Here is a 23,191-nt window from a genome sequence, read left to right as displayed (position 1 = left end):
ATATGATTGATGATTTTGCTCTGTAAAATTGAAATACGTCTAAAGCTAAATTGCCAGGACGGTCGTTTTTCTATGTAGTTTTTTATTATACCTTTAAAGAAAATATTTTTGGCAGTTGGCGTAAAGGAAGAAGCATCGTCGAGTCTCGTATCTAATGCAGCACCCTATTCGAAATGTTTCATGTAAAGAAGCCAAAGTTGGAGGGAAACACAAGACTAGAATATCTTAAGCACCATGCGTGAATTATATGGAATTATTGACTGTAATATAAAAGTTCGTGTAGTGATCAATGTACACAAATTATAGGTATGATTTAAGTGCATTTAATTTTATTACACATTAAATTATTTGACAATGGTATAAACATTTTTTAATAAATTAAATGCACAATGATAAATGATAGTTGAACATGTTCTTGGGTTACTCATGAAATGTTTCAGACGAAATTCTTTATTCTTAGTTATATAAACAACAGCAAGAAACATTGTATCGACACGAACTCGCGTAAATATTATCTGTAGTGTACAATTATTGTGAAAATATATTTGTTAATAGGTGTTGTTCGAATCTTGTTTCTGTATTTAGTAGTTCTAGCTGTAGGTTTCTCATTAAATAAAATGAAAGCTAGGATTGGCCTTCAAATAAAACTCAGATTTAAGTAAGTAGTAAGATTTAATGTTCATGAAACAAGTTTGGACACTGTTGAAATATTTATCGTGGAAATAATTATTTACATTCTTATCATCACTGCTACGGATTTAAAATAACGATATAACTTTACTGGTACACGAATTCATTAAAACTAAGTATTCATAATATCATCAAAATTGTCTTATTTAATTAAAAAGCTACAACATCAGAGAAATAAAGTGCGTGCCTTTAAAGTCACATGTATAGTATTTTCACCATGCTTATATATATACTGAATACATATACGAGAGAAATCAATGATAAAAACAAATCTATGCTAATATTGTGATATCATTTGAGAGGCACTCGATTGGGTTAATCAAAAGTTGTGATAAAACATGTGACGCCTTGTCTGTGTTTAGTTGCCAAAATGTTGTGTATCGCAAACGATAGTACTTACAAAATGTTGTTCAGTGATTTTGTTGCAAGGGTTTGCGTATTTGTAACATCATTTACTTGATAATGTATGGCCACAAATATGTATGTACCGCACAACACATTTACAGGCGACGTTTTTTAACCACGGTCAGTGTCTCCCAAAGTCTTACAAGTCAGTGTTGCACTCGTTCTGTACCTTATGGGTCTGAAGTCAAATGTCAGGAATATTATATTATCAATGTAGGTACAACTATTACAACTATTACATCTATTCAATACATTTTTGAGTTATAATAATGATAATTCAATATTAGATATAATGTTAATATGTTATCAGAAATGCTACTAGATATGAAAAATTTAATATAGAGAATACAGTATAGCTAATGTTTATATGTCAATCTACTTCAATTCTATTTACTTAATATTGAGAGGATTTAAATATATCCTTCTAGATCTCACAACTAAAATCTGAAACACGAGGATGGCATACTGTCACAAATGTTTTTTTATTGTAAATTTTTCATGATATACTGTGAATCTCAATCGAGAATGTGAAAACTGTCATAATGTCTTAATCCTATGTTACAAATAGGTACAATAAATGTAGACTAAACTTTTGATGTTAAACATATTTCTTCGTATAAACACCGCACCTTAAAAATCTCGTTAGTTTCTCCCTTACAAAAACATTTTGCTTTCACACTTTAAAGCGACTTCCCATTGACAAGACTTTCATTCATTTACCGTTTTAAGAATATTTTATTAACGAAGTATTCGATTTTGAGTTATAGCCAAACTGATCAAACTCGTTTATGTTTACGTGGTTTCGAATAAATTATATTTAAGTTATCGAATTTTAAGCAAATATATCTAAGAATTATTAAAAAAATAGCTACTAATTTTCTATAAAAAAAATATGTTCGAACGATATCTACACAATTTTGAGTGTCCCACTTTCGGATTTTTAAATCGCCATTCTATCAATTTTCCTGTAATTTTACCCCATTTTCTTCGTATTCAATTATTAAATTTTTATAAACTCCCATGAGGTATCAAAAATAATTTATATTTAATTTAAGTTGGATATAAAAATTTCAAAATCACTGTATAATTTTGAAATTTCCTTAAAGTTGTTAAAACCCCTCCATTTTTAGTTATCTACTCAATTACTTTAGCCAACATTTTATTTTGATGTATCCTTGTGGATGCGTTTTAAACGAAGAGATTTACTGCGTGGTTCCGCTGCACGGTGAAGGAGTCCTGGCGACCTCTCTACGCTCAACGAGTGGCCACGTTCACGTACTGGTACTGAGTGCGTAAGAAGATGCATTGATGTATTGTAAGCAGAGATCATCGGTAGTTCGCTATAGCCCGAGGCATCACAACCTCTCCCGATGTCACTTCGTAGTTCTGAAGCGCCTATCGACGTGACATCGTCGGAGTCAGTATCTTCGTCCGTATCCAACACCCTGAAAATTCCACATCATTAAATTGTCAAATAGTATAAATCTCTAAATATAAAATTTATTCGCAGAGCCATCAGCTAGGACTAGGAACGACGGTCGCAAATGCTTTAATATGCATTTAATCTTATAATTAAAACTCAATGTATCAATTGCAGAAAAGGCCAAAGTCTGGTTATTAATACAATCTTAAAATTACTGCAATTCTCCTGACGCACACAGCTTTGAACCCTGACTAATCAAACCATCGCCAATCACGCCTGTGACTATCAAGATACAATTGAACTAAGACAACGTTACCTCAATTCAATTTTGCAAATTCTTTGCTTTATTTTAGCCTGTTCTTCACCGACGTCGGTAAGTAGTCCTTGTAAGCGATTATTCAACATATCAACGGTAGATTCCAATTTATGCACAGTTTCCTCCATGCTCTGTTGAGTAGTTTGCGCATTTTCGAAAACAGCTTCATCAAGCAAGCCATCCTGTAGTTTCAAAAGAATTGTATATATGTGTATATTTGTAGGTATATTATTTGAGTAATTGTTTACTTTATGTATGTTATACTTATAATTGATGTTTGGTGTCACTTCTATTGTGACATATTTATTTACAAACCTTCCTCAATAATTGACAGCCACGTTCAGTTAGTGTAGCCCTTGCATCAGGATAATCAGCGAGTGCTTCCCAAAGATCTCTTTTTGCCAAGCAAAACAGGTCTGAATAGCCCAAAGCTCGCACATTAGCTGTCCTTCTATTACCGGTACGATTACCAGCTATCTCCAGAACACTCACTTCGCCAAAGACAGACCCAGCGCTCAGAGTAGCCAACACAGTTTTGCCGTCATCAGCAACGACTTGAAGTCTTCCTCTTTTCACAATATACATTTCTTTGCCAACATCACCTTTTCGACAAATGTAGTCACCAGGGCTAAAAACTTGTAGTTTCAATTTCAATACCAGAGCTTCAAGAAGGCCGGGTTCACAATCTTGAAATATTCGTACCTTGCGCAGTGTATCTAGATGAACACGAATAGCGATTTCAGCTTTTAATTTGTCGGGCAGAGAAGATAAAACGTTCTCTTCGTCTAGTGCTCCGCTTTGCGCCCAAGTGTAAGCAAACCAACGAATAACTCTGGCTTCAAGCTCACCGCTTACTTTTCTAAATGCCATGTATTGTTTCACACCGTCCATTTTGTTCTGGAATTCTACTCTAGCAACGTTCATGTTGGAAATCATAGATCCAATATTTCCCACTATGGTAGCAAATATTAATACTCCAGCTAGAAAGTCTGCGACGACAAACAGGTATTCAGAATCTATTTCTGGCTGTGGTGTTTCTCCAATGGTAGTGAGTGTCAAAGTGGACCAATAAAAACTATAAATGTACTGATGAGCCAAGGTTTCATTGCGGGTTCCATTAATATTGTAAACCCAATTATCTGTTCCAAATCCAATAGCATAGCTTATAGCAAAATAAAGACATGCGTTCCAATGAATAAGTACGAGTATCGCCATAACAACCTGAAAAAGAAAATTCATACATTTTAGTTGTTAGTTAAATAGCTATTTATTTTGACTGCCTATTTTACTAACCTTGCATATCCGGAAAGCATTCGGATAACTTGTTGCGGTTTCAGTGCGATCAAACCACTCCCACATTCGAGGCAGGCGAAACAGTCGATTGAGTCGCACAATAACAGGGCATGGCAAACATTTCTGGAACACAACCAATATTGACACTTTGGTAATAACTGAGTTAAGGAATGTCTTAGTGGAATATTTTCTATTTGCTGTTTTGATTATGATGCATTTTGCAAGCGGTTTCCTTATAACCTTAACGTATTTGATATATGTATTTATACTAACATGATCGCAAGTTCCGGGAATCCACCAATAGTAAGCAATATCAGTAGGTATCGATGATATCAAATCATATCTCCATGAAACTGATTTTAAATAATGCCGTCTTAGCATTTTCGGATCCTTAACCATAAGACCTTGTTCGAGATAGCCTGTAAAATAACAACCAATATAAATAACAACCGATGAAGACTCAGCGAAGATCATTTTTATTAATCTGTAAGAAAACCATCAACATATGTTGAAAAGTAAGTTTTGGAAACTCGCCTTTAGCTATAGCTAAACAAGAAAAGAAAATGTGTTTAGGAATGCCAGGGAAGATTTAATACCAATATTACGATAACATACTAACCAAATTAACATGCTTAAAAAATCAACAAGGGCCAATTGAAGTCGTATTACATATCAGGGTGTACTTTGTCTTTCAATACAACTTAAAGGAAATACCCAATCAATCACAATGCCCACGAAATCGTGTCAGAACAAGCGCAGTGCAATATTTGTGCGGAAAAAGCAACTAGGCAGGGTCGAATGTTTGTTCACACGTTAGCTAAATTTGATGACGCAAGGCGCGGCACTGCGTGTGGGTGTCAAATTGTTGATTTGCGGTTCACTCCAAATAATACTTGTCATTGACAATGTCGGAAGTGAAATGTAGTATGAATAGTTTCAATAAAATTACTAAAGTGTTGTATGGCAAAATAACTTCTTAGTAGCTAATATAAAAAAAAAAGTTTTTTTAACTGTCCAGATTGTTTTTCCAATAATTAAAAGATACTTAAATATATTTTTGTGTAGAAAACTATTTTGTATTAAAAAAGTCGGTAATATGTAACGAAGGTGCTGAGAATTTGTTCAAAAAATAATCTACATGAAATACCAGAAAAGGAACTTTTCAAAATATAGGTTATACAGATACAGCTACAAGTGTGTAAACCGTGTAAACCTCGTAGCTCCGTACGATTGCATGGACACGTCATGGCGCCTAAGATCCGGGCGATTGCACACACACATGGCTTTATCCATCCAATAAATATTTCCTCTTTTGCTTCGGATCTTGAGAAAGACTTTCGGTAATCTATTGCATAAACGTGTACCTGAATTGGGGCCTAAGTAAGTATCCCATCTGGCAAAAACAAACTAGACTATTGCGTTGGGCTTTGTGAGGTACTTATTCTTGTTTCCGAGGGTATGTATTACGTAAAATATATTCAAAGTCGAAATAGCAATTAGAAGCAACCTGTTTTATAGTTTTGTCTAGTTGTTACGTGCCGTTTTAAAGTACCCTATTGTTATTTACGACTTCATTCTTAGGACAATAACCTTTTGAAATGATCTTGCCATTTTTGCAGTTAACATAAACCAATCTGTAAAATAAGTTCAAATTCTAATGATCGTCATACCTGTTATAAACTAAATATTGAATCGTTCCGTTCATTTTATTCCATATTTATGAGATTTTGTTGGAACAAAATTGGTACAAAAATAACAATTGTGTGCGAAACAATTCGCGGAGTGTTTTGCAGCACTCTAAATAAAATATCTATGAATTATTGAACCTAGACCATTTCCTTGAACAATTTTGTAAGGCCTATCAGATATTGCGGAGGTATTTTCTTCATGTAGACGTCACCAGCAGAGCAGCCCCAGGTTTTCGTCAGTGTCGACGTGTGACATTTCTTACGTGACCATATATTATATTGTCAAATAAGTAAGCCGTTATAAGATATTAAAAAGGAAAGAAGGTTTAACGTTTGTCTGTCTAACAGTGACGAGATAATCGTAATATTTTTTTTAACTTCGCTCCGCTGTTGCTGTCGACAGTAATACTCGTAGACAGTCTGAAAGCGAGACTGTCCGGCCCGAAACGGTATATATGGTCACGTTAGTCATGTCCCATTACAAAATCCTACCTAATTTCCGGAGCAACGGACAGATTCCGCCGCACTGTACGTTAAAATTTGTGACGCTTGGAAAAATATTTATTTGTATCATCTACAATAATAAAAATAACATATTTCCTACACTCTACTTCTTGAGGTACTTAAATAAGGTAAAGAAATATTGGTGCGTCGTTTTGTTTGTTTTCTGTGGGTTTCAGAAGTTATGTTATTAGGGCACACGTATGTGTTTTATTTAGTAGTAGCAGTAGTACATTTTTTTCCAATGGACATTTTAAATAGGTATAATTACGTTAAAAGCATCCGCATCTAAATAAATTGCAACATTCACACAGACTGTACACTGTAATTCGCTTAAACAATATTAAGTTATAATTCGCGAAGCCAGTTTTGCCAAAACATAAATTGAAATTGTAATCTTCCATAATGTGATACTTCTGCAACACTTACCTTCGTGGACGTGTACAACGGTGTCGATGAGATAAATAGCATCACATAGGTAGTCCAGCACAAACCAGAACGGAGTGAGGTTGTCCAATTTCCAGAAAACAGCTCGGCCGATGACGAACACCACATTGTACAGAATCGCTAAGGACACCACAGCCAGCCACTACACAATAGCATAATCTTGTTAAGAAATACAATAGAATATTAAAAAGTATTAAATCATCGTTTTGAAAAGAGATTGCAGATTTACGCAGCAAATGTGGTATTATGTAAAAAAAACTGTATTTATATTTTGCATAATTGGTTAGACAAATAAGCTCAATTTACGCTACTGATAACGAGGTGATTGATTAAGCTTAAAAATCGAAATCTTCCTCTTACACATGCTCATCCGTCTATATCGATAGTTATATATATTTTTTTTAATTTTACCCTATCAACCGTGATATTTATTAGTTTCCTTTTTTCAGTCCACGTTTTCTTATGTATGATGCAAATATTCATCAATTTTTACATCATTTTTCTTTTATTGACATGTTCTTTTGGGAACACAATAATACGTAGCGTGAAGTATATTTTAATATATTCACATTTACTGAAGTAAATGTCTCTTATTCAAAGGCAGATAAATGTGATTTCGCCTTAATATTATTGGCATCTTTTACTATTAACGTCGTTTAATGGTTGTCTGTCACAGCAGTAATAAATTTGATATAAGAATTCCATTACCGTAGCTAGAATGGCCATCAAGCGTTTTAAGGTTGTGACGAAAGCTGTTATGACATATATACCTATAGATACAGAATATATATTCTTGAAATATAGTTTATTATTATTAAACGGTTCCAAAATGAACGACATAACCCTGCCAGTTTTTGGTAACCTACTTATTGGCCAATATAATCTTCTTTAACCTAATTAATTACCCAACACCTTAAACTACTTAATCTCATAAAACTAACGTATAACCTAGTCTACCTTCCGCACTCTCAGTTATAGGCCAGGTCTCTCTCTTCCTGCTGTTCTGTGAGGACTTTAGCGTCTCTAATGCTGGCCATTACGCCATAAAACGTGGTGGCTGTGTGTGCTCGGGTCCAGCCTTTAGCACCATCTTTAACCCATTTGCCGATGGCGTCTTCATCTGAGGGTAACAGACCCTTATGAAGGAAAAACGCTCTTCATCAGAACCTAGTGGGGCATTCATAGCTGCAGTAACGAACTTCATAAATACTGTTTTCTACTTGAGGAGCTCACTGATGCCATAACCGCATAAGTGATACGATCACAGGTTAAGCTATGCTTGACGCGGTTGGTCTGTAGATGGGTGACCATCTTCGTCATAACGAGTTCCTCCGTGTTTCGGAAGGCACGTTAAATTGTGGGTCCCGGCTGTTATTCCTACATCTTTGACAGTCGTTACAGGTAGTCAGAAGCTTGAAAAAGTCTGACAGCCAGTCTAACCAAGGGGTATCGTGTTGCCCAGGTAACTGGGTTAAGGAGGTCAGATAGGCAGTCGCTCCTTGTAAAACACTGGTACTTAGCTGAAACCGGTTGGACTGGTAGCCGACCCCAACATAGTTGGGAAAAGGCTAGGCCAATGATGACTTGTGTCACCAGCAGTTCATTAATGATTTTTTTCTTGATATGAGGCAGCTGAGGAATTAGTTTGTTTTAAATTGAACATGTAGCAGAATTGTCTGAGTTTTGGCTCATCATTCGGCATAGATTTCTTCAAGAGTAAAGGGATTAGTCCATGCTGCAAGACAGAAGGCGTAACTGATCCTTTCTCCTTTGGGTAAATCAAGGAGAACTGCTTCTTAATAGCAATCAAGTCTGCTTTCCCAGGGATACCTGACGACTTTGCTACTGTCAGTATAATGTATGGTAAAAGTAATATCTTTAGATGACAGCATCACCTTCTCTTTTCTCTTCCGGGCTGCTGCTTCCCAATCATCATCACTTTTAATCTTATATCCTGATGTCTTAGCTGAGACCACAACTTTGGTTTCTTTGCTAATTGTCTTGAGGATCTTGAACAAGTTGTTCCCTTTAACTAGAAACAATATTGCCAGCATTTGGACGTCCTCAGCAAGAAAACCTATGGGCACCTTGTAATCAATGCCATCGGTCGAGAATGAGTAATATTCTATGGGACCTTTTAGAAGGTCGGCCTTAACCCTGTTAGACATCACGAGTATGTACGGTCAGAGAGTCAGATAATACCAACGTAGGCGACTACTTTGGCAAGGGCTTTGCTGACTTTTTTGCTTATAGCACCAATTATGATCCCCATAAACTCATGGTCAGTCAGTTAACTATTTTTATAATGTTATGTGAAACTTTGTGTACGTTTCGAAAATTGAAAACAAAACTTGGTCTCATACAATCATGACAAATATGGCTACATGAAATCTCGGTCCTACCCGCCTCAAAAGCTTTTTTTTACCATTAGATTAAAAACGTAGGTATTTATATTCGCGATTTTGTCGTCATTTCTTCAGCCCGATATTTCGTAAGTAACTAAGCGTATAGTAAGTTTTATTGATCAGTAGAATTTTTCTTTGAGTTACGACATTAATATAACTAGAAGATACGCACAATAGCAGTTTTATTTATTAAGAACTTACTACAATTTAAGTATTTTCTCTTGGGTTTTGATAATCGATGAATAGTTAAGGTACTAGGGAATGATTAAAAAAAGACGATGTGTATTTTTCAGATGGATTATTAGCTACTCACGTGGTAATGTGCTGGGAGCGTAGGATCAAATGCAAGCTTCAGCCCACAGAACAGCTTGGAGCTCTTTGCTTGATACAGAGGTTCTTCAGGATCGGAAAAAGTCTGCGCAGCGAACTTGTCCAGGAACCAGTCTGGTGGCTTGGAATGACCCTCCCCACTGATTCGATAACGCAAGTTACTAGTTAATCTGGAGAATTGTTTCTGCATCCAGCTGTTGCTTCCATTTCCATCGTTTGGGGCCTGTTGGAAAAAAAGCGTAGGTATTTATTTGCGCATTTTTTGAAATTATGCTATTCCAAATATCGTGGGATCCATAGAATAAATCAATAGGTACAATATACTTAAAGAGTAAACAAGTTGTTATTACAGTATTATTCAAAATAACTGTATTTAGGAAGCATGAACACTTCAAAATACGTGTAAGTATATCCAAGAGGAATTACTGGGTTAGTAAAATTACATTTTTTTTTCAGATTATACCAACTTATTATTCTTATAAAATTTTAGTTCAGAGGTTACTAGTGCCTTGGCCGTCTGTGTAGGTATAACCTTTGTGTGTTCAATTACGATATAATTTAAAAATAGCTTCCTTATTAAAAGAATGGCTTTCCTTATCAACCACACATTGACACTGCTTAGTATTTGTCGCGAGTATCGGTCACTTACATCATTACGTGTACCGTAGACATAGGCACCTAAGTGTCAGTGGAAGAATGACAGTTGAATTTAAATTAGTGTTTGTCAATCTGTATCATGACATTGAAAACTATTTAGGAAGTTGTTTCGTTAGGCTTTACATTTATTTATTTATAGGCTCTGCTATCCTATTTTTGCGATCGGTAAACATGCTTCAGTAAAAAGTTGTGTGGTTAATATTTCATTGTTAACCTAGTTTTAATCAAGGGGTTTGAAATGAAATCTTGCACTCTTTGATCAGTCTCTTTTGCATTAAGATGTAACAGCATCAAAGACAGAAGATCTAAAAAACATAATATGTTTATATCGGTTTGTCATTGTGAAAAACTCTAAAACTAGTCTAACTCTGTAAAAGTAACTTGAAACTTTACTTGAAATTGGTTTTGAAAACAGTTTTATTTTATTAATTGAACCAATACTAGTAACGTCAAATTGTCGCTTCACCCACACAAATTTTGTATCACATTTCAATAACAGTGAAATAAAAAAAGACTTCAAATTCACTGGTCCATGAAGCTTCCACATTTGACAACACATCGTGTATATTCTTCAAGTCAAAGCATGTGGATAGATTGACACGATTAAAAATGTTCACACCTATGAGATGAGTCTTGATGAAGTACTGAATTGGTATGACTACATACGAAGAAAATATTTTGATACGTACAACATAGTGTTGTACATATCAAAATATTTTATTGGGTACTCTAACGTAATCACCAATACGAACGCGACGTGCTTCATGCAGTGGAGTGGTGCGCTTTTTTTTTCTCTAAACGTACGGAGATGCTTAGATAAAAAAAATCAGTTTTAAGACAAGGTTATTGAAAACTGTCTATACATGGTAAAATGATGAAATTTTAATTCACTTTGTCTAAATCTGAACTTGATTAAATTAATCTGTGGTTTAGTATCAAATTACGTTTTGTATCCTGCAAAACGCGACTCTGCTAATATTATTATCTTTTCATAGAGATATATTGACACACAGATTGTTATAAAAGCATATCGTTTCATATTTAGTACTTCCACTATTAAGTTAGTAATTAAAATGCAAACACTCGCAATTATGACATCAGAATCGGGTGCTATGGATGTTTGTATCGGTTATAACAATGTACTTAGCCATTGAATCTACGTTGTGTGATTAGTAACAGGCTCATTACTAGGTGATGTGTCAGTGTCATGTACCAACGGGCACGAATCATTGAAATGTACAATTCATATTTTGCTTAATTAACCTTTGTCGGGAATTCGTTTAAAAGCACATTCGTTTTCGCGATACGATGCAATCGTTGTTAAAATTTTACAGTTCATTGATCCGTCATTAAGGTTCCAATTGTCAGGGAATATTTACGAAATATATAACGCCAGTCACGTGGAGTTTGTGCTGTTAATTGAGTTGTGTGCGAAAATTCAAATATGGCTTTACAAAAATGCTATTTTCGTGAAAGAAAGTCGTGATTAATGAAAGCAATTGACATAAAATGACTCAAGTGTCAGCAATTTTAATTGGATAGTTTTATGATGTTCATCTGTTTGTATCTAATGGAGGACTGAAGTTTAAATAAATCTTAAAACTAGTTCACTTATTAATAAAAGATAGGGAATTATTGATTAATTAACTTAACTTTTAATAACCAAATATTACGAAAAACAGCTCTTCTAAAATAAATTATTATTGATATACTAAGTATTATATAGGGATGGGTTTATTATAGGGATTATTATAGGGACTATTAATATAGGGATTATTGATTAATAATTCCCTATACTTCGTAATATTTGGTTATTAAAAGTCGATAAGAAGAAAGATATGACCCAGTTAATTTTTCTGTCGTTGCGCAATTTTTTTACCTGCTACTTATTTTCATATGGATTAACTGAACCGGCAAGCGTTGTTGTGCCGTATAAATTCGTAGAAAATCGTTACTTACGACGAAAAAATAAGTTATGGGTGGACATTACTAGAACACTTTAGGAATGTAATGGCCGACAACAGTCCGAGAGGATCAAATAATTTTGACGAAGTCGACAGAATTTTCTGTTTGGTTACCTTTGGATCACCCTCAAGTGTAGAACAAAACCGTAGAGTATCAGTTTGGGGAAACCATTTTAACCCTAAGACCGTAGATTCTTTACAGACATCCTGGCTTTGATTAGTAATTGGCATATCATCGAAAATATCCGGTACATTAGTACGAAATTTGCGCAACGGCAAGCTAGCTTCGGAAAGTTTACAGATCACTTCTTTCAAGTTCTGCTGTAACTCCTTTCGATAATTTAAACCCGTATTTAAGTCATGTATATAAAAATCGTGTTGAATAATATTCGCAACATCCGGGTTATTACATTCTTCTGACAACTTTAACAAACATCGCGTACTTAGTAATGGAGCCGAGGCTGTTCCATAAGTTATTGTATTCAGTTGCATAACCTTTAGTGGCTGATCTACATTGTCCCTCCAAACTATTAACTGCAAGTGTCGCTGTGATTCGTCCACTTCAATTTGCCGGTACATTTTCTCAATGTCACCAGTAACGACAAACGCATTTTGCAGTTTACCCGTGTTAGTTTGATAAACTTAAGAACGAAAGAATTGAGAATTGAGAATAACCAAGGGTATGGAAAACACTGAAATAGACAGTAGCCTATTCTCAGACCGTTTAAAGCAGATAAAATTTCATCAGTATGAGTCTAGCTTTTTTGTGGGAGTATGGTAACAAACGACAAGAGAATTTTATATTTAGGGTACTAATAAGGTTTAACAGTTTTTTTATCAAATAAACAATAACAACATTAACAATAACTTGTTTTTCATAGAATTATTGAATTTGATTACAGGTCTAGATGCTTGCTTAATTAATTGTGATCAAAATCATCATCATCACTGGAACAATATAAACGTTTTTAGTATTTGAGATCACTTTGTTTGATAATGTGTTTATGATAGATATCTCGACCAATATATATGATGCTTGTCAATAGGTATGCGGTGACATTGATTACTAACCGGGTTGCTGAATATTCCACGAGGAATAACGCCAAATGACAAGGTTTCGCGTGAATGATTTAACGCAGTGTTATTTGAGAGTTACGTATGTGCCTTTCGTCAGGTACGGCGGCTATACTTCGTACGTGATGCATTTATGGTAACATTTAATTATAACTTTCGAGAGCACAGTCGCGGGCTTATTTTTTTGTTTTGATGTTATTCTTTAATTTTTGAAACAAAAAATGGTCGAACTCCAGACATTAAAAATTTAAATAATAATCTACTAGTAACACTACGCAATAAGTGTGTTATAATGTGCAGGTACAGGTCTGTGAGATTAATCTCTCGCGATTGTATCTCGTCGATTTGCAGCCCGATCAATATGAAAGGTTTCTATTGTTCGTTCGTCCGTCATTTACCCGTAGGTGACGATCATCCGTGTTGGTACTTGATGTTTTCTGTCTGAGTGTTTTACGTCGGTAAGGTAAGCTAATGTAATACTTACCTACATAGTCCAAGTCTGTTATCCTAAAAGCTGCGTATGAAATTACACTCACTGATATATGCGACCGACAAACCGATTAACTCGGCCTATACCTTAAACAACACCAGGTTATTATAAGGTACCTAAGTTCAGTGAATTGTAAAGATTTAAGATCGTAGTGTTTTACATTTTATTTCCTTTTAAGCGTAATCGCTCTACTAATTAATTAACTTTTCTCTATAGGTTAAGTGATCAGCCGGATAACTGTTGCACATACCCTTGTAAGACGTATTTTGCAGTTCAAATATGACGCTGATTTTGAAAAGTTTTAGAAAAAAAGAGAAAGAGACCATCGGTGCCTTACAGGACACTCAATAAAAATAAATCTCGGAACAAAGAAAAGTGTCAAACTGGCTCATGAAAAGCCTGGCGCCTGTTAAAGTTCTGATTGTGTACGAGTATAAAAAGTCAGGTTTTTCCGTTTCTGTGAAGTCTTTTTATTATCTTTGTCGTTGTACTCTCCAAGAGAGACTGAATTAGAAGAACCATAAGTTTCCGACTATCTGAATACTGCCCAAAGTATTCAGAAGAATTAACAAAGAATGAAATATCCCGTGTCACGATGTTAGTTACCGTACTCCTCCGAAACGGTTCGAGCGATTTTTATGAAATTTGGTATACGTATTGGGTAGGTCTGAGAATAGAACATCTATTTTTCATACCCCTAAGGGTTGCTCACTTGAACACTCGAAAAAAGTATTTTTTTTATGAAATTTTTAGTTTTAATTAATGTAGCATTAAAAAAAAATACAACTAGAAATAATTTATCAGGCAAAACGTTTGCTAGGTCAGCTAGTATGAATATATAAGGAATAAAAATGATATACAACAGGTTTTATTATTGTTTTTTGTACTTAATTGCTCACAAGGTACTTAAAAGGACTTTAAAGACAGTGTCAAGTTCATTAGATCGTAATATAGCTTCGCTGGCAGTAAACTACGAAACTTAGACACGAACCTTTCATTTGTTAGTAAGTCATTAAGTTAGTCAATGACTACAGTAACTACAGACTACTACAGAATAAGCTTGACGTTATTCAAAACTAGATTAAAGTTTTAATAATTGTGAATTGAGTTCACGCATGGCCGAGTGGTTGAGGTCACCGCGCCAAATACACTGTGTACGTGTCGCGGGTTCGAACCCCGCGTTAGACAAGCGTTTGTGTGATCCACGAATGCTTGTTCGGAGTCAACCCCCACGACACAAGTATTAAATTCTGTACTGCGGTAGACGTTCTTCAAACAAACAATTGTAAACAATCTAGAGTATTTTTGATTAAAGTTCTGTTCAGGTAGACTTTACTGGGTCATAAGGCCGTATCGTATTATGAACTTCGAAATTTACATAGTAAACATATGATACTTTAAATTATTTTAGATAATTGGTAATAAATATTGTTTCTAAATAACTGAATGTTAATATTGTAATAAAACAAGAGTATGCGTCGCACTTTTTATATGTCACACGCAATAATATTTATTAATTGTTATGGTATAATTGAGCACAAAAAGTAAACAATTTCGTGGAAGTAAATAATAAATTATCACGACTTGCATATCTCTAATTAATCAAGCTATTTATAGTTAAATGGAGGTTTTTTCAGGCTTTTAAATTAGTAGAGTTTTGAATAATTGGTAGCACCATGCCAAATTATTTTAAAGAAAACTAATAGAGTCGAGGTCCCTGAAAGAAAATTAACTAAATAACGTTTTTGCCGTTTTTTTGTGTAAAAAATATTTTTTAGAAGTTAGTCGAGGCGATATCAGTATGAAGAAATGTTTACTTACCGGGGCCATGTTGTTAAGACCTATTTTATGTATTGTGTAAACAGGACTCATGATTTGGTGCGGGGCACACCCAACTTCAGTCACAAACGTAATTTCATTTTACCATCCACTCTTATTCACCACACCGATGTCTTCAAAATAAATAGAGTCATTAAGACTGGACAAATAGTAGATCAGTATCAAAGTAATTGTTAGAAGGTTGGGTCACGATACCGACTTAACACGAACTTCAATTAAAGAAATTTTGTTAACACAACTAATAGTTACGAGGGGCGACGTATCTTCAATTAAGAAAGATGCCTTGGTCACATGTAAAAAGAACTTGATTAGGCCACACAATGTCTATTTATTTGTTAATTTACAATTAATTTGCGGTGGGTTAATTCAGACGTCCACCGCTTCCACAATTCAAAAGGGAATGAGCATTAAGTCCAAATTTAATATGAAGTCTGTGCGTGTACAAGGCAGCAGCAACGAAACAATAGGCCATGAGGAGCGCGCCACACCACGAGCCACTTCCCGATGTCACGTTTATGACGCGTTCACCGTAGCCTCCGTCGTAAATACTGATTGCCCGACCACCATCGCCGAACGTAATACTTCTAATTGCCCCTTTAAAAGTTAATGCATTAACTTGATCATGTTTCGATGCCTCATCACAATTACACTGGCTGTGTTTGCGATCTAAACGTTTTAAGTGAATTAATACTTTTTCCAGTGAGTTTGTATTTTCTTTGTAAAAGTGTCATTTTAACGTTTACCTTCAATTAAGGTGGCCAACCATCATCCATCATCTAAGCTAACTCTGGTAAGTTACCTATGGGTCGGTATTTTTAGATTTACATTATCATGCCGGTAATTATTTCGAGACAACTTGGTCTTTATAAATTATACTTTGTATAGATAATAAAATAAGATGTGTGATAAGTATAAAGCTCACAGAATTAATTTACCTACTTTGACACAATATTTGAGATAGCAGAAAGAATATTGCTGAAATTTGTTTAAAAACCAATAACAAAAACACAAAATATCCGAATTCGGTTTAATGATCAACAGTTGTTTATTTGATATGTAAACATGGATGGTAGTGCAAACGATTCGTGCAAGCTAATTAATAGTTAGTTGAGTTTCCGTCTGTCGAAAATAGAAACAATTGTTTCGAACCACAACATGCAAGCTGGAACTCGCGTTGACACAACACTCTTGTTATTGTCGTTTTTGAAACTTCGTACAACTGTTACAGAATGAACAACTACACAGCCACATAGTTAAAATTTTCTAATTTTGACAGTTTCAATCTAAACTTATAACGAATTCCTGTTTTGTATTTTGTGTTGGGTAGTTCAAAGGACGGCTCCTGTAACGAGCAGTGCATGTTTTTCGTAAAATGTTTAGAGGGAGCTTTAAAGTACGGCTGTTGAAATTGTAGAAGAGAGACCGCACTCTATTCCCTGTAGTGCCCCGTCCCTGTTCCACATTTGCAAATCTTACTTTGATTTTAGATCTTCCAATTATTTATCTTTGAATGTAAGTTCAAGCATCAGACTTACCTCGTCAAAGGGTTCGATAGCCTCCTCCATGCCTGGTCTGTAGTGGCGCATATGTATGGGGCTCATTTGTTTCGGTGAGTATGATTTCTCTGAGCGTGAGTACGAGTATCGCGGGGATATACGCATGGCGTCTCGTTTGCTCAATCCCGAAGGTCCTGGGTGAGGCCCACTCGACCCAGTCAGTGTAAACGGTTTTCCGTCGCGGTATCTGTAAATAAGTGATTAGTTAAAATTGCTGTCAAGTAGTAATTATGACGTATTACACTTTAAATTTCCTATTGATATTAATTAAGCAAGCCTTACTAGGCGTAACGTTGCCCGTAAAATCTTAAAAAATGATAAATATCTTTGTAATTGCTACATATTATATATATTTTTTTTTATACTATGACACTATCTTTGGACAGAATAGCCTTGCTTTACACTATTCCCGCGTGCGATTTTTCTATAGTATTTAAAATCGTAGCTTAAAAAAATAACTTACGGGTAAATATGATCGTCTAAAGCGTTATCTGACGAATTTCGTTTATGCATGGCTTGTCGCGAGTCGCCACGAGCCGCTGCTATGATGTAAGCCCACATGGCAGAGGCTCTGACGCGCGGTTGCCACCATCCAAAGTATCTGGAATTAAGTATTTCTTTAATGCAATTCGCCCGAAAGTCTCTTCACATTTAAGTGCCTATAAACATTCACTATATTTGCCTTTACACTTAATGCCTGATTTGTCTCGTGCTATATTCTGTTGTCCCTGCTTTCTATATAAATGATTGCTGTAGATTCAAATGTATCAGTTTAGGAATACTTCAGATTCAAAAATGAAAAAAAATATATTTTCGGTCAGCTGTTAATTTTTGAGTACATTAACATTTTGTGCTATTCAAATTAAATGCTTTTCAAGGCCTGTTATTAAGGAACTCTTTTAAGGAAAAGTCGAGTCCGAATCAACAGATAAGAATTTGTTATAAAAACACAAAACATCGACTGCTATAAAACTTGTATCAGCTGCTTCGTACAATTTTAAAAGTTAGCTTCTTACATCTGGGCCTTCGAAACAAGACTAGCATAGCTGGTATAAACTAATGTGTGTATGAGCGCATGTTTTGATATCAAAGGTAGTTGAATGCTTTATATTTTTGACACATTGCCCAACAGATTTTTATCCATGATCGAACATGACCTAAAAAGAGACCGCTGTAAAACTTAGGGCCTTGCGAGTTCCCATAGTAAACGAATAGTAGTTACAATCAGTCGTGTACTCGATTAATTGGCGTGGGTTGAGCTTATGGAGAGATATCAATGACACCCACCCTCTTGTCGCAAGTACGTGAAGAATATAATTTGAACAGATTTCAGCTCAGGAATCGAGGCAGGACGAATTTAATTTGATTTTACATTTTGTTTCATGCCACTGAAAATTTTCGAATTTCTATGCTCTTATATCCTTAAATTGGTGAGTGACGTTATTTATAATATTCTTGATAATCTACATTCACCATTATTTTTTAAGATAACAGATTCTTTGACTTACCAGCTGTGTGCATAAAACTTATCTTTAATAAAGAAGATTTTTTATACAAATCTAATTGCGAGTGCTTTTTACAGCACGATTGTACAAATTAAAACACTCGCCTCTTTAATTGGGGGACTCTATATAGGTACTCAAATGAACATAACTCTACAGATAACGTTTTATTGTTTAGCATCATCAAAATACAAAATATGATAAAAGTAAAACTTGAAGATTTCACGTCTATTAGTATTCCTGCCCCGTCCACTTGTAACGGTGAGGGCTTAGGAGCTGCGGGTATTGATTATCGCGTAAAGCGCTATTTTATTGTGTTGCATTTTATGGGAGTGTCACTCGACTGAGTTGTATACATTCGATTATCTTATAAATCTATACTATATATCTATACTAATATATAAAGCTGAAGAGTTTGTTTCATTGTTTGTTTGTTTGAACGCGCAAATCTCACCACTACTGGTTTAAATTGAAAAAATATTTTTGAGTTGAATAGACCATTTATCAAGGAAGGCTATAGTGAAGGCTATAGTGAAGGCTATAGTGAAGGCTATAGGGCTATATAACATAACGCTGCTACTAATAGGAGCGAAGATACAATGGAAAATGATAAAAAACAGGGAAAATTATTCATCTTTGAGGGCTTCCGTTGCGTGCGCTGCGCTGCGCTTCAAGATCAACCACGTAGAAGAAGTTGCGGGCAAAAGCTAGTAATAAATAAATTCTTTATTTAGCATACACAAAGATTACAGAACCAGTAACATGCAATAATATTAAACTAATAGAAGACAGTTCAAAGATAGATGTAGCAGCGGGGCCCAAACTAGGCACAGCCTGTATCTTGGTGACCCAATTCAGAGCACATAGTAGAAACAGGTTTCATGTACTGCTAGCACAGGATTGAGTTTCACTTACTTAATTCAGACTTAATAAAGATTGATGGAATGTAAACAATATGAAAATAAAAATTATACAAATACATTAGACATAAAAGTTGAGGTGAGTGAGGGGTGTACATGTGTAGGAGTGTAAATATATTGTGCCACGGAGCCACTTCCCAAGTGGCTCTGTGGAAAATGACAGCAGTATCATCAGCAAAGCAGATGATGTCTGACTGAGCGCTGTCAATCCTCAGAATTGTCAAAATGTCATCCATGTACATGATAAGGAGAGTAGGTCAGAATATGCTTCCCTGTGGCATCCCGAAGGCTACCGGGAGACTCTCGCTGATGGTATCCCCGATTTTAGCAAGTTGACGTCTGCCTGAAAGGCTACTGTTGAACCAAGCTAAAGACAGGCCTCGGACACCAAAAGATTCAAGCTTTGTAAGTAAAGTACAAATTGAGTCGGTATTGAAGGCTTTGGTGAGGGTAGGGACACACAAGCTGAGCGGAAGCCCCTGTCTATGTTTGCAGAAATAATTTCCGTAGACTTGCTCAGTAGACTTAACTCGACGAAATCCAAACTGCCTCCCCGAAAGTAAAGAGTTCTTCTCTAGAAAGTTTACAAGACGATTGTTTACCAGTTTCTCTAAAAATTTAGACAGCATAGAAAGCAGCGATATCGGCCTGTAACTATCAAGAGAGTTTTTGGTCCTACTTTTGTAAATAGGCGTAAGCTGTCTTCCAACTTGTGGGAAAGGTTCCAGTTTCCATGCTCAGATTCCACATGAGCTTCCAAATCCATGTTTTAAAAATTTCCAGTGGTTAAGGTTTACGAATGGTTTCTACTAGTTTCCCGATCAACACTCCACTTTGAGAGGAAGCAATTAATCCTATATTTCCCTCATTAGAGCATTTTAAACTCCCCATCATGGATTTGTAAGTGAAGTCAGGAGTAATATAAAGTCGAGTGCCAATCTGAGCGTCTGGTGTGTGACTGGAGGTTGTTGATGGAGCTTTCGGAGTTTCGGATTTATAATTAGTGGAAATATTGCTTAAATGTAATGTTTTCTTATCTAGTTCGGCCATGTATGATGACATACCTGACATTATGTTGTTCCAAGTCAATATAAGGTGTTCTAAAGAATTTTGAAAGGATTCTTGCTGAGCCATTGCAGATTCTGTAATTGTTTGTAAGTCAGATGATGCTACGGCGATCTCAGTAATAGTGTTTTTAGCATTCTTTGCTAAAGTATATGCAAGTCTTGGGTCCTAACAAACACAGAGATATCAATTCATCCAGGGGTTGGACATATCATCTCCACTTAATCGAACGTTAAATACTTGTTGGTCAGCTCATTACTGGTATCTTGTGTTAACATGCTGATTTCTTTCATGATAATTAATATTTTCTGATCTAAGGAATCTTCGATTTGAGACCAATAATTTTTAATTTTCTTAATAATTTTCTCATCTCATCATTAGCAGGTTGACATGTTGGCTTCTTTTTACAATGTCTCTTAGTAAATTTGGTCGTGTCGTATTTAGATATTGGATACGGTGGGTCCGTGGATGGGTGACCATTTATGTTCGTAACGAGTTCTTCCGGGTTTCGGAAGGCACCTTAAATTGTGGGTCCCGGCTGTTATTAACACACCGTAATCAGATGCTAGAAAGTCACATCCAGTGTTACTAAGTGCCGTCGTGTTGCTCAGGCAACTCGGTTGAGGAACTCCGATAGGCCGCCTTATAAAACACTCCGGTTAGACTAGAAGACCCCAACATCATCGTCGCAAGGTGATACTGATGATGATGATGGTTTATTTCGGCTAAATTAATAAAACCGTTTCTTTTTTGTAAATTATACTAACAGAAAATATATTGCAAAGATACGATGATAGTAAATAAACACGTAATAACGCCTTGCGTAATGTTAACTTTCATTCAAGTCTCTTTTCAATTTCCATAAAATCGAGACAGACTGAAGCCACTTAGGTACAAAGGCGGCTTCAGATTACTCGTATACTTTGTAAGAGGACCATACCCGCTCAAGTAATCAAAGGGTAATTGGTTACTGTCTGGCATTATTCCGTTATTCATGATCTAATCTTGCTCTCAGGTAAAAAAAAAATATGCTATAGAATACGGAACTGAGAGAGCTAGACTCAGCGAGTTTATTACAGACTACGGCAAAAAATAACTTGAAATCTCCAAAACAAATACATCAATTACTTAGCATAAGAAAACGTGAGGCCTTCAGGGAGTTGTTGTTGACTACAGAGAAACTTTTTAATTAATAGATGTTTGAGTTTGCCTTTTATATTGTAATGCAGATCAACCGATCATGTCATAATAATGCTTGCCTTTGTTTATTTAAATTATCTGGTTTTTTTCTAATATTCTTTGTTCTAGGTAAATCTAAATAGATATTGCGATGTGTTTTTACGTACGTATAGCTTTTTCGTAATTTCGACAAAATTATATAAATAGAAATATCCCTTATTAAGAATAGATAATGATATAATGGTAGATAAGTTTTTCTACCGTTGCTAAAGACTCGTTCAGGCGACTAGGGTTTGTTCTAAGAAAAGCATGAGATTTTCAAAACGCGCATGTATAGTACATACGCGTTTTGAAAATCTCATCTTTTATACGGCACGCTTGTCAGAAGCAAATTAGAGTCAAGATCTTGTGTTTGGAATCCGTATGAGGCTAAATATGTACTTTTACTTGAGAAGGTCCAAAAGTCATTTTTGAGGTTCCTTTATAAATTCCGGTTTGGATATTATCCATATTTATATCCAACCAAATTTCTTGTTGGACATCTAGGATTTAATATGTTGCCAGACTTCAGACCAGTTGACCAGCTGAACATCATGCTTAAATTATCTAGAGGGATAACAGATGTGCCTGATGTGCACAATGAGCTGATTCGTCTTTACGTCCCTAACAACTATGCTCAATGACCTCATGGAAGCTGAACCGAACTGTGATCTATTTGTTGAAGATTTTATATAATAATGTGTTTGTGTCTCAGCCTGTGCGAGCGAATAGTTTAATCTGTATCTTGTTATTGTTATAAATTGTATATTACTTTTGTTTTGTTTATTAATATTTTATTCTTTAATGCAACTAAGTTTTTCATGTTTATACTTTAATTGGTTGGTTTTTCTATTTTATATCATGTTTTTTTTTTCTATTTGAAATGTCACGTCTATGTTAATGTGATTGGAATATCTACCGTTTTAATATAAATAAAATAAAAGTTTTAAAAGAGGTTTCATTTTCTAATTGACTTAGATACTGGCCAAACGCTTCTAGTAATTTCATAAGAAAATGTGAAGTTCATTAATTTCCATGTTGGCATATTCACAGGCGTTTCATATGTTTGCGATGACGTCACTCAGGATCACCACTATAACAATCTAAACACTTTGCCCTACTTTCGATGCTTCCTTACAGATTGTTGTAAACAATTTTCCGCTTGGCGATTTTTCCTTGTTTTTGATGTATTTGTATTTGTTATCAATTATATTTTAACCCGTTACATTGCCACCTATCAATAATTTAATAAGAAACACAAAATTGAAGTGTGATTTTTCAAATTATATGTATGGTAATATGTTTTAACAATTAATAATAATTCAAATCTGGTATATAAAATGCCCGTGTCACGATGTTAGTTACCGTACTCCTCCGAAACGACTCAACTGATTTTTACCAAATTTTA

At 35.2% G+C, this 23,191-nt stretch overlaps 2 protein-coding genes across 6 annotated transcripts in view; one reads left to right on the top strand and one right to left on the bottom strand.

Annotated features, from left to right (window-relative positions):
• Positions 1-1,689, top strand: part of LOC113500879 (forkhead box protein L2-like) — a 42,681-nt gene extending 40,992 nt beyond the window's left edge. For all 3 annotated transcript variants that reach the window (XM_026881913.1, XM_026881833.1, XM_026881992.1), the window contains exon 11: positions 116-1,689. In XM_026881913.1, the coding sequence (XP_026737714.1) occupies positions 116-186 (71 nt within the window). In that variant the 3' untranslated portion in view covers positions 187-1,689. The remainder of the gene's footprint in view (positions 1-115) is intronic.
• On the bottom strand, positions 654-18,434 carry LOC113500678 (cyclic nucleotide-gated cation channel subunit A-like). Of its 3 annotated transcripts, XM_026881582.1 has the most exons (9): positions 17,542-18,434; positions 17,058-17,265; positions 9,482-9,721; positions 6,746-6,905; positions 4,401-4,546; positions 4,128-4,250; positions 3,150-4,055; positions 2,835-3,016; positions 654-2,540 (listed from the first exon to the last, which is right to left on the bottom strand). In XM_026881582.1, exons 1-9 carry the CDS (start codon positions 17,637-17,639, stop codon positions 2,255-2,257), a joined length of 2,349 nt encoding a protein of 782 aa, XP_026737383.1. In that variant the 5' UTR covers positions 17,640-18,434; the 3' UTR covers positions 654-2,254. The 3 variants fall into 3 exon arrangements, with proteins under 3 accessions (XP_026737383.1, XP_026737524.1, XP_026737455.1); XM_026881723.1 differs by lacking the exons at positions 17,058-17,265; positions 17,542-18,434 and adding an exon at positions 15,505-16,403; XM_026881654.1 differs by lacking the exons at positions 17,058-17,265; positions 17,542-18,434 and adding an exon at positions 15,505-16,404 and having other exon boundaries at positions 4,128-4,546.
• Positions 18,435-23,191: the final 4,757 nt, after the last annotated feature.

The sequence above is a fragment of the Trichoplusia ni genome, chromosome 1 (genome assembly GCF_003590095.1).
Source record: "Trichoplusia ni isolate ovarian cell line Hi5 chromosome 1, tn1, whole genome shotgun sequence".
NCBI classification, from domain to species: Eukaryota; Metazoa; Arthropoda; class Insecta; order Lepidoptera; family Noctuidae; genus Trichoplusia; species Trichoplusia ni.
The sequence above is the reverse complement of the archived record's forward strand: the minus strand, read 5'-3'. Positions and strand labels throughout refer to the sequence as shown.